This window comes from Raphanus sativus, chromosome 2 (genome assembly GCF_000801105.2).
Source record: "Raphanus sativus cultivar WK10039 chromosome 2, ASM80110v3, whole genome shotgun sequence".
In the NCBI taxonomy this organism is placed as follows: Eukaryota; Viridiplantae; Streptophyta; class Magnoliopsida; order Brassicales; family Brassicaceae; genus Raphanus; species Raphanus sativus.
The window spans coordinates 31922508-31938959 of record NC_079512.1 but is presented as its reverse complement, the minus strand read 5'-3'; the positions used below and the strand labels follow the sequence as shown (position 1 = coordinate 31938959).

General features: G+C 33.8%; 2 protein-coding genes across 4 annotated transcripts; one reads left to right on the top strand and one right to left on the bottom strand.

Moving 5' to 3' along the window:
• Positions 1–6184: 6184 nt before the first annotated feature.
• Positions 6185–8730, bottom strand: LOC108833531 (putative E3 ubiquitin-protein ligase XBAT35). 2 transcript variants are annotated; one of them, XM_056993809.1, is made up of 10 exons: positions 8583–8730; positions 8277–8388; positions 8087–8201; positions 7931–8011; positions 7760–7848; positions 7608–7678; positions 7413–7494; positions 7172–7340; positions 6962–7047; positions 6185–6885 (listed from the first exon to the last, which is right to left on the bottom strand). In XM_056993809.1, exons 2-10 carry the CDS (start codon positions 8376–8378, stop codon positions 6373–6375), a joined length of 1308 nt encoding a protein of 435 aa, XP_056849789.1. In that variant the 5' UTR covers positions 8379–8388; positions 8583–8730; the 3' UTR covers positions 6185–6372. The 2 variants fall into 2 exon arrangements, with proteins under 2 accessions (XP_056849789.1, XP_056849790.1); XM_056993810.1 differs by having other exon boundaries at positions 8277–8730.
• A 2019-nt stretch (positions 8731–10749) lies between these two features.
• On the top strand, positions 10750–13303 carry LOC108833530 (cysteine-rich receptor-like protein kinase 27). 2 transcript variants are annotated; one of them, XM_018606941.2, is made up of 7 exons: positions 10750–11580; positions 11660–11788; positions 11853–11968; positions 12057–12267; positions 12361–12598; positions 12678–12772; positions 12919–13074. In XM_018606941.2, exons 1-7 carry the CDS (start codon positions 10785–10787, stop codon positions 12936–12938), a joined length of 1605 nt encoding a protein of 534 aa, XP_018462443.2. In that variant the 5' UTR covers positions 10750–10784; the 3' UTR covers positions 12939–13074. The 2 variants fall into 2 exon arrangements, with proteins under 2 accessions (XP_018462443.2, XP_018462442.2); XM_018606940.2 differs by having other exon boundaries at positions 10751–11580; positions 12678–12825; positions 12919–13303.
• Positions 13304–16452: the final 3149 nt, after the last annotated feature.

Here is a 16452-nt window from a genome sequence, read left to right as displayed (position 1 = left end):
AAGTTAAAGTGGTTAATATCAATATTACCTTTAATAAATTTATATTTAATTTATTATATAATTATAAAATAATTTATAGTACTAATATTATATTTATCTGTTATATTAGATAATTAACTATAATTTAATTTAATAAATTGTTAAAAATATATTTTAAAAGTAAGATTATTCTCAGATATACGTGTTATTATCTGAAAACAATATTTTTGAATATAAGTTAAAAAAATAATGATATAATACATTTTATAGTGAAACAATAATCAAACAAAAACATTTATATAAAGATATTTTCTAAAATATGTTTAATATGTAAATGTTTTTAAAATTTGAACACAATAATAAGCATATATATTTTTTGATAGATAAAAAAATTGTCATATATAAATAACTTGATGTTTAATTTAATTCTTTTTAAAAACATAAATAATAATTTATCATACTGATTTTTATTGAATTAATAAAATATAAACTAATAGATATTCATAAGAAGATTATACCCGCATGTGCGGGTAAACCACCTAGTATGTTATAATTGTATATTGGGGAGCCCTTGTATATTTTAAGTGAATATTATATTTATGTTTATATTTTTTTAAAAAACAGTGACATATTTAAAGAAAATATGATAAAAATTGAAATATTATCCATAAATAATATAAATTAAGAAGTACAATTCTCGATTAAGAAAAAAAATTCATGGAAACCTGCAAAAATTATTAAATTTTGTAAGCAATTGTAAGGAATAAAATAATTTGATAGATTTATAAATATCTAATTTTTATTGAGCATAAAATAATATTAAATCTACATACCGTCATCGAAATAGTGTGAAAACTGGTTTGTGGTGAACTACAGTCGGTCTCCTAATTCATCACCATTTATTTGGTAATAGAAGAAACAAATAACTGTAACAATTTATAAATTTCAAATTTTTATTGGGTAAAATGTAGATTAATATCACGTATCGTTGACTACGGAATATTATAAAAAACTTGTTTATAGACAACATTCATTATTTTTGTCTGCACCTTCTCTTGTTTATCAGTTATTAGGATTTTTATTCCAAATTTCGACTTGACTTTAAGAGTAAACCACCTTGAAAAGAATTTGATAGTTACAATTCTTGGTAAACTCAAAGCCGATCACTTTAAGGAAAGCAAACACAATCACTATGAGACACACTACCATGCCAAAGACTAACATACATGTCAACCATACTTCCATTGTAAAAACAACTATAAAAGGTTTCGTTTTTGGAAAATGAAGTTGTCTCCTTTGTCATAACTTTCAACCGGGGGTATTTCGTGTTGAGAAATAAACTTGATTTGGATCAAGTATTATTGGGCTAATAATTCACTAATCATGCTTAGCCCAAACTTAACCCAATATTTAGAATAATCTTCCACCTCCTTAGAATAAAAATCTAGATATTCTTATAGAATTATCTAGATAATTAGGATAAAATAATCAAGATATTATGTTAGAAATTTCTAGATTTAAAATTAAAATATATGAGATATTTTGTATGTTGGAGGCTATAAATACCTCCACTCTCCTCTCATTTTGTATCATCAAGAAAGAATCAAAGTTTGCAAGAAAACTCATAAGCAATAAGAAATCATCTTTTAAGCTTATAAAAGCTTTCTTCTTCACAAAGTTTCTTTCTCTTCAAACACTCTAAACACTTTCTCCATCTTAACAAAGGTTTTCATTCCAACAAAGTGGTATCAGAGCTACAAGTTCCTTTTGAAGATGGCAAACAATGGTGTTCCCCTCCAAGTTCCATTGCTCACTAAGAGCAACTATGATAATTGGAGTCTTAGGATGATGGCTATCTTAGGAGCACATGATGTGTGGGAGATAGTTGAGAAAGGGTTCAATGAACCGGAGAATGATGGTGGTCTATCTCAAACTCAAAAGGATGGTTTGAGAGATTCAAGGAAGAGAGACAAGAAGGCTCTCTGTCTAATCTATCAAGGATTAGATGAAGATACATTTGAGAAGGTTGCTGGTGCAAAAACGTCCAAAGAAGCATGGGAAAAGCTTCGGACTTCTTACAAGGGAGCGGAACAAGTTAAGAAGGTACGACTTCAAACTCTAAGAGGAGAATTTGAAGCATTACAAATGAAGGAAGGAGAACTCATCTCAGATTACTTCTCAAGAGTCTTGACGGTTACTAATAACCTAAAGAGAAATGGTGAGAAGTTAGATGAGGTGAGAATCATGGAGAAAGTTCTTAGATCGTTGGATACGAAATTCGAGCACATTGTTACCGTGATTGAAGAGACAAAAGACTTGGAGACTATGACGATGGAGCAACTTCTTGGATCACTACAAGCTTATGAAGAAAAGAAGAAGAAGAAAGAAGATATTGTGGAGCAAGTTCTCAAAATGAAAATTGATCAAAAGGAAGAAGCTGGCCGAAATCATCCGAGACGTGGTGGTGGTCATTTCCGAGGACGAGGTCGTGGTGTCAATGGACGAGGTTGGAGACCATATGAAGAAAACTTCAACCAAAGAGGAGAGAATTCATCAAGAGGTCGTGGAAGAGGAAATCCAAAATCAAGGTACGATAAATCAAGCATCAAATGCTATAGTTGCGAAAGGTTTGGACATTATGCTTCTGAATGCAAAACTCCAAACAACAATAGAGTTGAAGAGAAGTCCAACTATGTTGAAGAAAGGAGTAAAGAAGAAGATATGCTATTGATGGCTTACAAGAAGGAAGAACCAAATGAGGTTCACAAGTGGTACCTTGATAGTGGTGCAAGCAACCATATGTGTGGGAATAGAAGCATGTTTGTGGAGCTCGATGAATCGGTGAAAACTGATGTGGCTTTAGGAGATGAATCAAAGATGGAAGTGAAAGGTAAAGGAAATATTCTCATCCGCTTGAAGAATGGAGATCATCAGTTCATTTCCAATGTTTACTACATTCCAAGCATGAAGACCAACATCTTGAGCCTAGGACAACTCTTAGAGAAAGGTTATGACATTCGACTGAAGCATAATAGCCTTTCTTTAAGAGATAAAGCAAATAATCTCATCACAAAGGTGCCAATGTCAAGCAATAGAATGTTTGTCCTAAACATTCAAAATGACATTGCACGGTGTCTCAAGATGTGCTACAAGGAGGAGTCTTGGCTTTGGCATCTTTGATTTGGGCATCTCAACTTTGGAGGCTTAGAGTTACTTTCCAAGAAAGAGATGGTGAAAGGATTACCTTGCATCAACCATCCAAATCAAGTGTGTGAAGGGTGCCTACTTGGAAAGCAATTCAAGATGAGTTTTCCAAAGGAGTCAGAGACAAGAGCAAGAAAGCCACTAGAACTCATACATACAGATGTATGTGGGCCGATCAAACCAAGTTCACTTGGTAAGAGTAACTACTTCCTTCTCTTTATTGATGACTTTTCAAGAAAAACATAGGTTTACTTTTTGAAACAAAAATCAGAAGTGTTTGAAAATTTCAAAAAGTTTAAAGCCCATGTTGAGAAGGAAAGTGGTCTTAAGATCAAGTCCATGAGATCTGATCGAGGAGGAGAATTCATGTCCAAGGAGTTTCTGAAGTATTGTGAAGATAATGGCATCCGAAGACAGTTGACGGTGCCGAGAACCCCTCAACAAAATGGAGTAGCAGAAAGGAAGAATAGGACAATACTTGAGATGGCAAGAAGCATGCTCAAGAGTAAGAAGCTACCAAAGGAGTTGTGGGCAGAAGCAGTGGCGTGTGCGGTTTATATATCAAACCGATCGCCAACAAAGAGTGTTTTAGGAAAGACACCACAAGAAGCTTGGAGCGGAAGGAAGCCCGGTGTTTCACACCTAAGAGTCTTTGGAAGCATTTCTCACGCTCATATTCCAGATAAAAAGCGGAGCAAACTAGATGATAAAAGTGAGAAGTATGTCTTCATTGGGTATGACGCTAACTCCAAAGGCTACAAGCTTTACAATCCTGAAACAAAGAAGACAATCATCAGCCGGAATGTCATCTTTGATGAAGAAGGAGAATGGGATTGGAGATCAAATAATGAAGACTACAACTTCTTTCCATCTTTTGAAGAAGATAATTTGGAGCAACCAAGAGAAGATCCAGCTACACCGCCAACTTCACCAACACCAAGTTCTCAAAGAGAAGAAAGCTCAAGTGAAAGGACTCCACGTTTCAGAAGTCTACAAGACATCTACGAGGTAACTGAAAATCAAGACAATCTCACTATATTTTGTCTATTTGCGGATTGTGAGCCTATGAACTTTGAAGAAGCTCAAGAAAAGAAGTCATGGAGAAGTGCAATGGATGAAGAAATCAAGTCCATACAAAAGAATGATACATGGGAGCTAGCTTCACTTCCAAATGGGCATAAAGCAATAGGTGTGAAGTGGGTGTACAAGGCAAAGAAGAATTCTAAAGGAGAAATTGAAAGGTACAAGGCAAGATTGGTGGCAAAAGACTATAGTCAAAGAGCCGGGATCGACTATGATGAGGTATTTGCTCCAGTTGCTCGCTTAGAAACGGTTAGATTAATCATTTCATTGGCAGCCCAAAAGAGTTGGAGGATACATCAAATGGATGTCAAATCAGCATTCCTAAATGGAGACCTTGAGGAAGAAGTCTATATTGAGCAACCACAAGGCTACATAGTCAAAGGAGAAGAAGACAAAGTCTTATGGCTGAAGAAGGCGCTTTATGGATTAAAGCAAGCACCAAGAGCATCAAACACTCGGATTGATAAGTACTTCAAGGAGAAAGGCTTCATCAAGTGTCCATATGAGCATGCACTTTATATCAAAACACAAAACAATGATATATTGATTGCATGCTTGTATGTGGATGACTTGATATTCACCGGCAACAATCCGATTATGTTTGAAGATTTCAAGAAAGAGATGACAAAGGAGTTCGAGATGACTGATATTGGATTGATGTCATACTACCTTGGCATTGAAGTAAAGCAAGAAGAAAATGGAATCTTCATTACTCAAGAAGGCTATGCGAAAGAGGTACTTAAGAAGTTCAAGATGGATGACTCAAATCCAGTTTGCACGCCAATGGAATGTGGAGTTAAGTTATCAAAGGAAGAAGAAGGAGAGAGTGTGGATCCAACACTCTTTAAGAGTCTGGTTGGAAGCTTACGCTATCTAATGTGCACAAGACCCGACATCCTACACGCAGTTGGAGTTGTGAGTCGATACATGGAGCATCCAACAACAACTCATTTCAAGGCAGCTAAGAGGATCCTACGCTATATCAAAGGTACAATCAACTTTGGCTTGTACTACTCTATCTCTGAAGATTACAAGCTTGTTGGATATAGCGATAGCGATTGGGGTGGAGATGTAGATGACCGGAAAAGCACAAGTGGCTTCGTGTTTTTCATTGGAGAAACCGCTTTTACATGGATGTCAAAGAAGCAACCAATAGTCACCCTTTCAACTTGTGAAGCGGAGTATGTGGCAGCTACTTCATGTATTTGCCATGCTATCTGGTTAAGAAACTTGCTAAAGGAGTTGAGTCTACCACAAAAGGAGCCAACGAAGATCTTTGTGGATAACAAGTCGGCAATAGCATTGGCGAAAAATCCAGTCTTCCATGATCGAAGTAAGCACATCGACACTCGTTATCACTACATTCGAGAATGTGTTACTAAGATGGATGTGCAATTGGAGTATGTGAAGACAAATGATCAAGTAGCTGATATCTTTACCAAGCCACTTAAGCGAGAAGATTTCATCAAGATGAGGAGCTTACTCGGAGTAACCAAATCAAGTTTAAGAGGAGGTGTTGAGAAATAAACTTGATTTGGATCAAGTATTATTGGGCTAATAATTCACTAATCATGCTTATCCCAAACTTAGCCCAATATCTAGAATAATCTTCCACCTCCTTAGAATAAAAATCTAGATATTCTTATAGAATTATCTAGATAATTAGGATAAAATAATCAAGATATTATATTAGAAATTTCTAGATTTAAAATTAAAATATATGAGATATTTTGTATGTTGGAGTCTATAAATACCTCCACTCTCCTCTCATTTTGTATCATCAAGAAAGAATCAAAGTTTGTAAGAAAACTCATAAGCAATGAGAAATCATTTTTTAAGCTTATAAAAGCTTTCTTCTTCACAAAGTTTCTTTCTCTTCAAACACTCTAAACACTTTCTCCATCTTAACAAAGGTTTTCATTCCAACATTTCGATGTATAAAAGTATTGTTTTAGAATTCAATGTATAAAAGTATTGTTTAACAACAACAGAGAAAAAGAGTTCTTGATCTTGGTTGAGTAATAGAGAAAGATAGTTTCAATTGGAAAGCTTTAATCTCACAACACAATGAATGAGAGATATGATCCCATGTAGTACCTGTCTATTTCAGACACGGTACAGTTTAACGATCTGGTCGATCTTGGCGCGACAGACCGGACATCCCCAATTCTCGGATTTGATTTCAGTCAAGCAAGACAAGCATCCTGCGACATGTCCACACGGGACACAAACAGCATCAGGTGGAGCGTCTAGACATATAGAACACTGTCCAGCGCTCCCGTCATCTTTCTTTTCACCCTCCGCTGAAGCTGGTAGAGGAGAAGAAGATGGGACATCGACAGGTGTTGAATCGATTGTTGGGTAATGAACTGGACCTTCCTCTAGGATTTTTACATCATAGTCTGTCAATGGAGGAGCTGATGGTGAAGGTTCATGTACAATAACACCTTCATGGCTACTGAAACCCGAGGTGCTTGCTTTTCCTGAGGAAGGAGGAGGTGGAGGTGGTGAAGCTGAGGAACTTGTTTCACCCAATGAATGGTGATTGTTATTTGGTGTCTTACTCATAAGTGGTGGTGCAGACGGTGCTGTTTGGAGAAATTTTGAAGGATGTGTTGGCTGTATATTTGATTCCATGAGAGTTTCATTATATGATACAAAGAAAGATGAAATGAAACATTAAATTGAACATTACCTGAGGAATTCCTTTACATGCATCACAAAACCATTTAAGTTGTTGTTCGTCCCCTTTAATGGAGGGGCCAAGTATAATATATGTTTCTGTAATAAAAGAGAAAAAAGCTTGCAAAATATTTCAACGCAAGAGCAGATAAAATAGAATGATCTATTTAGGTCACCAAGGTAAAAAGTTTCTGATATGAACAAAGGATGGTTGTAGACTTACCCAATTGATGCCTACGTTTTAGTATTTGTCTCCAGCGGCTTGTGGAGTCGTAAACAGTGATCATCACTGAAGTTTCAGTCTGGTTCGTTATTGGTTCTTTGTCAATGAGCATGGCCACGTTTGCGTTCCACAATGGCATCACTGTCTGTGGCTGGTCATCATGTTTACCCTATCAAAACACATTGAAAGTTAAACATCCTGAACTTGTTCTCTCAATTGTTAATATTAGTGATCATCTTACCAGCCTAAGATCATATACAACCACTTCCAACTTCAAAGGCTCCGTAAGGTTTCTTGAACCAGTTGGTACGACGACTACCCATCTGCAAATCATTAAGCTTTAGAGATGATTCGAATTTTTGTGTGCATAATAACAGAGTTAACTGCACGTATGAGCGAAGACAGATGCTAAAAATGACGTATAACGGATACTCACACTCTTTTTGAACGACGTTCGTCAGAGCCGTAAAACTGACACATATAACCAGAGAACAAGCAGATGTGTCTCTACAAACCCAAAATAGTTAACAATCCACAAATCAACACATATCCATCGCTTACAACTCAGCAACAACAAAATGAAGATACCTCAATAGCACCCGCGACAGAACCACACCCATTGTCTCTAGCGACCTCAAGTGGTGTCTGACAATCATCATTGAGAACAATTGGATTTGCTGCCAAAAGCAACAGATAAAAGATAGGATATTAAACTCAAAGTCAACAAGCTGTATGTAAGAGATGATAGCAAACACTTACCACCATGTGAAAGAAGCAACTCAACAGTGTTCACAAGACCTCTTTTAGCAGCATGGTGCAGAGGAGTCCCTGCATGGCGACCTGATAACCAACAAGAGAGACCACATTAGCTTATAACTCAACGTTCTTTCTGATGCTAGGTAATCCTTTAAGTACCAGGACGACAATCATTAACATTGGCGCCTAACTCGATCAAAGTCTTGGCGACGTCACAAAGCTCGTCCTTCATGCATGCCATGATCAAAGGCGTTCTGCCTTTTCTATCCATGCACTACATCACCAAATCACACACAAATTACGAAAAAACCCATAATTTACGAGAAATTCAAACAATCAATTATTGAACCTCGAGGTCTGCTCCTTCGCGATGAAGAGCTCGAATGCCTTGAGAGTTACGGTAGCTCATTTGCTGATACAGCAATTCCCATTCCGATTGCTTTTGCCCCATTGTCCCTTCGCTGATGATCAAAACCAGAAAAGTTTTTCTCGGGAAAACGATAAGAGAAGGAGAAGAAGAATATTTAATGAGACATATTTAATCAGTGTTTTGTAGGACTGTTGGAGTTTTAAGAATGATTTGTGGATTTCAAGAATTGCATTTTATTGATGATAAACCCTGATTTTAGTCCTTTTTGGTTTCATATCTCCTCACCTTTGCTCTTCCTTCCCTCTTTATACTTCTCGTCCCAAAACGCTTAACTCGCCATTGATCTAACTCGGCTGGATCGAGTTATTTGGACCAACTCGCTCACTGATATCCGGCTGAACTATGTATTTGATGGGTCTTGATGAGAAAGTCAGGTCAATTCCAAGTTAAGATTTGACTTTAAATGGTGACCAAAGAACGAAAAGAAACATTATATTCTTTAACATTCTTTAAAATATTTTACCATTTATGAGAAATAGTTTTCCTTTCTATTCTTTTTCATTCATTTTATCGTAGAAAATTATAAAACATATTTTTCTTCGTTAATTTTGATAAAAAATTATCATTCCTACAATTTTATTCCTACTCATTTTATTCCTACAATTTTATCGTTCATTTTTTTCTATTCATTCTTTGTGTTCTTGTGGTGGTTAATTAGAGTTAGACCATTTGTATTAGACGTTTCCATATAGTTTACTAAATTTTGATAAATAGTCTCTCTATCATAGATTATTTCAACTTTGTACCCACTAATTATTTTTGAAAAATTATTAATCCATTTTTTATGTGTTTGTATTTTTACATACGAGAAACAAAAGATGGGAGAACCGCAAACATGATTTACAAGTTCATTAACCATATCTTGCTGATTTTCTATGTTATTATAACAATTTTTTTTTTTATTTTTTTAAACTAGTGGGGCAGATAAAATTTTACATAGATTAATGGGGTCAAATACTAAATTTTAGCTAAATATTATAGATTTTTTTTAAAAATACACCAAACAATTTTTTCCTCAAATTTTACTGGGATCACCTGACCCCACATGTCTCTCACTTCCTTAGCTCCTGGTTCGAATCACAGCCACTGGAGAATTAACATTTCCGTATCGTTAAAAATATGAAAACGATACGTAGCAAAACGTGACTAGTCTGGACCACTTGTGTGAGACCAGAATATCTATGTATAATTTAAAAAATTTAAAATAAAATACATATATATATATATATATATGTTTTGGGCGAGAAAGTTAATAATGAAATTCTCATCTCGAAAATATTAATCAGCAATATATGGTTATTGATAAAAATATCTAATATATATATATATGTTATGGTCGAGAAAGTTAATAATTTTATATGATTTACAAATCCTTATAAACATACATTGATACAATTATAAATACATTTATAAATATTTACAAACAATTATTTTCTATCTATATATAAATAAATGTGAAAATCATTTAGTCCATATTTTGACTGATGTTCATTAATGTTTCTTTATCAGAAAATTTTGTTCATTAATGCTCTTGAAATCTGAAATTTTAAATTAGGAGAAGATGATTTATTAACAATTGCTCCTTCGGTTTTGATTTAGTTGTCCTTGTAAAACAAAATTTTTGTTTCAAAATAAATGGCATTTTATAATTTTTATGCAAAATTTATTGACTTTGTATTTTAATAAATTTTCTATTGGTTAAAATGTGGTTGGGTGTATTAGTAATGATTTTTCATCTAGTAAATATATAAAATTAAATGTTTTCTTAATCTGTGTGTCCAACTTTAAAACAAAAATTAAAATGAAATGGAGGGAATATATAAACTTATTAAAAATATTACATAAGATTTTAATATAGTGAAAGTAAAACCATTAAATGTAGATTTTCATAAGATATCTACGTAAAAACTATCATATTTGAATTTTATTTAAAAATATTAAAATTACCGATTATAAATAAGTAATATTTTTTATAATTTGTAGTAGAATAGTAAATTAGTGTAAGAAACTATAAATAAATTAAACAAAAGAAGTAATTAATACATTGAATCTACGAATGGGCGCTTAATAGTTAATACATTATGTATTGGACCTTAATAAAACGGTAAATTAGGCCTGTTATGGGCCTTAAGAATAACTTATGAAATAAGCCTGTTAAGGGCCTTAAAATAGCTTAGCCTTTTACTCTCCACAGAACTATTTCCGACGCGCATCATCAGCGCGTAACAAACGCATGTGATTAACTTTTTCTTCGTTTCAGACTCCAGTGCAAGACACAACGTGTCCTTTAGTTGACATCTAATTTATACTTTAAAAAAATACAATTTGGTCAAAGGTTTCGAGAATTATGTAATAACAAGACTGTCACTGTCATAGTTTAATATGTACTCTGTTTCTAATTATGTGTTCTCATCGTCTTTTCAATCAATGATTCTCTTCTTCATTATGCTTTCCTTTGTGTTGTTCTTTCTAATCTTGACTTTTCTATCGACTCACGCTCAGCAAAACGTCACCGTTCACACCTTTTGCTTCTACGAAGGAGGCAACTTCACATCCAACACTTCATATTCCATTAATCTCAACCGTTTGATCTCTTCTCAACCCGATCTAACTCCAACCATCAACGGCTTCTACAATATCTCCATCGATGGCGAAGTCAACGCCATAGCTTTATGCAGAGGAGATCTCAAACCAAATCGAGATTGCATCAACTGCATAACAAACGCAGCAAAACAGCTCTTAGAAAGCTGTCCAAACGTCGTGGAAGCGGACATATGGCTAGAAAAATGCATGTTTCGTTACACAAGTCGAACTATATTAGGTCTGATGGAGCCAGTTCCTTTTTATTACACATCAAGCAACGTTAGCGTGACGGACAAGGAAGGTTTCAGCAAGGAGTTAGGTGAACTACTGGATTCATTAGGGTCAAAAATAGTGGATGCGTATGAGACCAAAGAGGTTAAGTTTGCAGCAGGAGTGAAAGGGACAATCTATGCCTTGGCTCAGTGTACACCAGATTTGTCTAAATCAGATTGTAGAATCTGTCTTTCACAGATCTTTGCTGGAGTTCCTACTTGTTGTGATGGCAAGTCAGGTGGATGGTGGATGAATCCTAGTTGCTACTTTAGGTTTGAAGATCATCCGTTTTTCGATCTTTCTGTTGTTTCAGAAGACAAACCGCCTCTTTCTCCACCTAACAATGACACCAAAAGAAGTGATCAAGGTAACACAAGTTAAGCTGATGTCATGAAAAGGATTAGATGTTTAGGGTTTACCTTTTGATTCTGTGTTGTTACTTGCAGGAAACGGGTCTAAAACTCTAGTCTTTGCAGTGATTCCAATTGTGACTGTTGTTTTAGTTCTTATTTCTCTCTTTATCTACTTAATGAGGAGGAGGAATAAGAAGAAAACTCTAATGGAAGAAACTGAAAGTAAGTTTGTAAAGCCTATTTAATGATAATTGATGGTGCTTAAAACCCTATTCTTGATCTGCAGATGAAATAGACAGTACATACTCATTGCATTTTCATTTTGAGACCATAAGAGTAGCAACAAATGAGTTCTCTTTAACGAATAAGATCGGTGAAGGTGGTTTTGGGGATGTCTACAAGGTTGATTCGTCTTAGCATAATCTTTCGTTGCTCTGTTTCTAATCTCCATATCAACAATACTACTAATTATGAAACTAAAATCTATCAGGGTCGTCTTCAAGATGGGAAAGAGATAGCCGTGAAAAGGTTATCGATACATTCAGGACAAGGCAATGCCGAGTTTAAGACAGAAGTGCTCCTTATGACTAAGCTCCAACACAAGAATCTTGTTAAACTCTTTGGCTTCTCCATCAAGGAATCTGAAAGACTTCTTATCTATGAGTTTATCCTTAACACAAGTCTTGATCGGTTCTTGTTCGGTATTTTATATATAGTCTCTCCTTTCAATGATTTTGCACTAGTCCTTATAAACTTCTCTGTTTCAGTTCCTTTACTCTGCTAATGAATGATAGATCCCATCAAGGGGAAGCAATTAGACTGGGAAACAAGGTACAACATCATCATAGGAATCTCCCGGGGATTGCTTTACCTTCATGAAGGCGTAGAGTTTTCTATAATTCACCGTGATCTCAAGTCCTCAAATGTGCTTTTAGATGAACAAATGCATCCAAAAATATCAGATTTTGGGATGGCAAGACAGTATGATTTCGATAAGACTCAGGCAATAACAAGAAGAGTTGTTGGAACTTAGTAAGTCCTCAAAACATAATTTACCTAACAAAAAGGAGACAAACAAGGATCAATCTCTCCTGTTTCTTTGTTTATGTAGTGGATATATGGCTCCTGAGTATGCAATGCATGGTAGATTCTCTGTGAAAACTGATGTTTACAGCTTCGGTGTTCTTGTTCTTGAGATCATTTCAGGTAAAAGAAACAGTGGATTAGGGTTTAGTGAAGACACAGATCTCCCAACTTTCGTAAGTGATAAGAAACATAGAAATAAGGATCAACAAAATCTAAAAAAGTGATTAGTTCAGTAATATTTGTCTCTAATTTTTTTGTTTCTTCAGGCTTGGAAAAACTGGGTTGAAGGAACACCAATGCATCTAATAGATCATGTTCTTTTGGAATCTTACTCTAAGGAACAATCAATGCAATGCCTAGAAATTGCTCTGTCTTGTGTTCAAGAGAATCCTAGAAGAAGACCAACAATGGATTCAGTTGTTTCCATGCTTAGCTCTGACTCTGAGTCTCTCCAACTTCCAAAGCCATCACAGCCTGGTTTCTTCAGAAGATCAACGTCGTTTTCGGTTTCTGTTAATGATGTTTCTCTCACAGATTTGTCGGCACGTTAAATGTTTAATTGTAGGTTCAATGAATGTGTAATAATAAATTGTGCGTTACTGCACCTAAGTCTTAAGATGCTATAGTGTAATAAAATTGTCTACACGTTAAGTGTTGGTTGTGTTGATAGATTGTTATCAAGGGTTAGAGACCGGTGGTGGTATTGGAAGTTAAGTCCACCGTTTCTCTATCTTAGAAACCGTTGATTGAGATAGGTCACAAGGTGATCAATTATTTACTTTCTTGTTTTTTTTTTCCTTTTGCAGATAGGTCAGAATGTGATCATAGAAAACTGTTGCTTGCTTTGTGGTCAAGTCGGCATCGCTGGTTCAGTAACATACAAAATCTGAACCTTTTTGGTTCCAGTGAAAGAGACAATTTAAGACTCAAAAAGTCAAAAACATATTCCGTAGATTTGGTTACTATGTAGCTTTAGGAGGACGTGATGCTGTCTGTTATAGAGATCATGTCTCCATTGTATCCATGGTACTAAGAGGTTTTAACCGGTTTAACGAAAAGCGTTTCTTGGTGCGGTTTGGTAATGCAAACATCTTTTTGTGTGGTTACAAGTTACAATATCACTGAAACATAGCTAAGAAAGTGGTTTCCAAGAAACTGATACGAAACTTTCTTTTAGATCATTAGTGGCGAAAGCGGATTGTTCAATATAGGATTTAGAACAAGAGGAAAACCTGAATCATGAATCTGAGGTAATAAAACTGAGTATTTGCCATGTAAATTTTAACTAGGGTTTTCATTAATTATGCTTTTGTGTTTCTTATGATGAGTATACATATATATCAGTAACCTAATGAAAAAAAATCGTCGAAGATGACGGATATCAATGTTAGAACACAAAGCTTAAAGCTAAATAAACAACTATCAAGTTAAAATTTGGTGTGAATTATCTACTGATTTTCATATTGAGGAGGATGCAAGAAGAAAGGACAGTGAAAAGAGAAGACAGAAATGTAGTTTTGTTTGGAATGTCTTCAAGGAAGGACATGTTTTGTTTTTAACGTCGGGGCCGACTTAACTGGTTTAAAACTTCAAAGTTAAAAGTACAGCAGGAAATGAATTATTGAGCCTATATAATATAAGTTCATAATATAATTCTCTCTCTCTTTATTTAAATACATGAAGTTAGATATTTATTTTATTTGGTAGTATTATTAGTATGGGACTATACGTAATGGGTGTGCGTTGCATTTATTCATAATTAATTTCAAATGTATTTTAGTGAGACAGTTTTTTTTTTTGAGAAAGGGTTTATTTTAGTGAGGCAGTTTCTCTGGCTGCAATTCAATATGACACTCTCTTAAGCCTTAATCAATCAAATGGCTTTTCTTCTATTTTCTCTAATCTTCTTCCGTATATTTGCGGTCCACCATGTTTAGCTTTTTCTTTCTTGCATGGTGTTATGGTAGTCACCATATACTATTTTTTCTGATGGTCAGTCCAAAAATTAATAATCTAAGATAGAGATGCTTGATTTGTTTAACTTATTTCTTTTTCAACTGAGTCTTGGGTTAGTGATGCTGGACAAATGTTGTATCCTTAAACCTATTCTCTTTTATCAACTTTATGAATAATGAATACAAACCTTTAAACTAATTTTAGATAAGCCTCAAAAGTCTGATGATATTACTAGAGTTATAGATAAACTATGATAGAACCTCTTCAAAATACTCAATCAGTTTGAACAACATTTTCAAAAGAGCAACATGACCCTCCTCATGAAATGCGGATTGAACAGCCATAGTTTAGTGGATACAACAATACTCCGGTTTATTCTTAAAAGTAAGAAATTTTATCAAATTCGATAAACACAATACATGGTTGTAATTACTTGTGATTAGAAGTCATCTTACTTAAGGTAATTAACTAGTTCCTCAGTAAACTATGTAATTAAGAAACATAATTTTCCTATTTATTATTTCCTCCGTTTCAAAATGTTACATATTCTAGACTTTTCATACATTTTAATAAAACACATTAAATTTACATTATTTTTTGTGAATATTTTTTTTCATAATTTTAAGTCATTGGAAATTCAATCAGTGCAATTTTTTTAAGTTTGCAATTAGTTAATGAAATATGCATTGAAAATTTTTTTGAAACAAAAAAAATCTCTAGAATATAAAATATTATGAAACTGAGGGAGTATAAGAATACCTATATCTTATAGTGTTTTGCAGTCAATTTTAAGCATAAGGTTCTGTCAGGTCATCTTAGTTTTGATTAAATCTCGAACAACAAAAGCTTGGATGCATCCTAGTTTTTCTACTGATATAATAATAAGACGAATCAAAACAATATGTAATAATGCAAGCATGCGTATAGAGTAATAGGAGGATTTTACTTTCATTTTTACTTTTATTAGAGCATCAACATCAGTGAACCCCCACGAGGTTCACAACTTTATTTTTTTCTTACTTTTTTAATTTTATTTTTATTTTTTCTTTTTTCCGAAAAAAAACGGATCACTAGAGAGTTGCCACGTGGCGAATTCATGACGACCCGAGTTCATCCAGACGAATTATAAGTATATTTGTTTATTTTTAAAAATCATAAACTTCACCCTCCCTAACTTCACTCTTTAAATCTAAAAATTAAATTGATATTAGTTGATTTTATGGATATAAGTATATTTTTACTTCTTTACGACTAAAAATAAATGTTGTTGAGATAAACACGAAATATTTGAGATAAACATGAAAAACGATATTAACAATGTGGTAGTTTAATCAATTTATCTAGAATATACTAGCATATGCAAATGTAAAGATGTGTAATCCCCTAGTCTATATTTGAGAAGTGATTTGCCACATGTCTTCTCTACAATCGTTTTCACAAAAAAAATTGTGACATGGCTATTAAGATTGATGACATGTCATATGGTTAAATATGACATGGACAATTACATTAATGTTGATATATATTTTTGGAAATCTTTTTAGAATATAGCAATAACTCATATATTACATTTAATATTGATTTATATTTTTGGTAAACTTTGTAGAATATGGTAATAACTCATAAATCATCAATAAAATAAATATATTCAAATATGACATTTTGAATTTCGAAATATTATATAATTTTACTTTTATAATTATAAATTTTTATTATCTAAACTTTTCTAAATTTTCTGAATTTTAAAAAAAGTAAATCGTAATATCATTAGTTTCTTTTAGATATCTACAAATTATATAAATATTATTTAGTTTTAATTTTTGATAACTATAAAATTTTATATG

Bases quoted from the DNA above. Each gene is read 5' to 3' on its own strand.
- LOC108833531 (XM_056993810.1), bottom strand. From the start codon at position 8,378: ATGGGGCAAAAGCAATCGGAATGGGAATTGCTGTATCAGCAAATGAGC. The intron at 7,495-7,607 runs GTGAGTATCCGT...AATGATTTGCAG, and splicing joins GAACGTCGTTCAAAAAGAGT to ATGGGTAGTCGTCGTACCAA. The intron at 7,341-7,412 runs GTAAGATGATCA...GTGTTTTGATAG, and splicing joins TTGTATATGATCTTAGGCTG to GGTAAACATGATGACCAGCC.
- LOC108833530 (XM_018606940.2), top strand. From the start codon at position 10,785: ATGATTCTCTTCTTCATTATGCTTTCCTTTGTGTTGTTCTTTCTAATC. The intron at 11,969-12,056 runs GTTGATTCGTCT...AAAATCTATCAG, and splicing joins GTTTTGGGGATGTCTACAAG to GGTCGTCTTCAAGATGGGAA. The intron at 12,826-12,918 runs GTAAGTGATAAG...TTGTTTCTTCAG, and splicing joins ACACAGATCTCCCAACTTTC to GCTTGGAAAAACTGGGTTGA.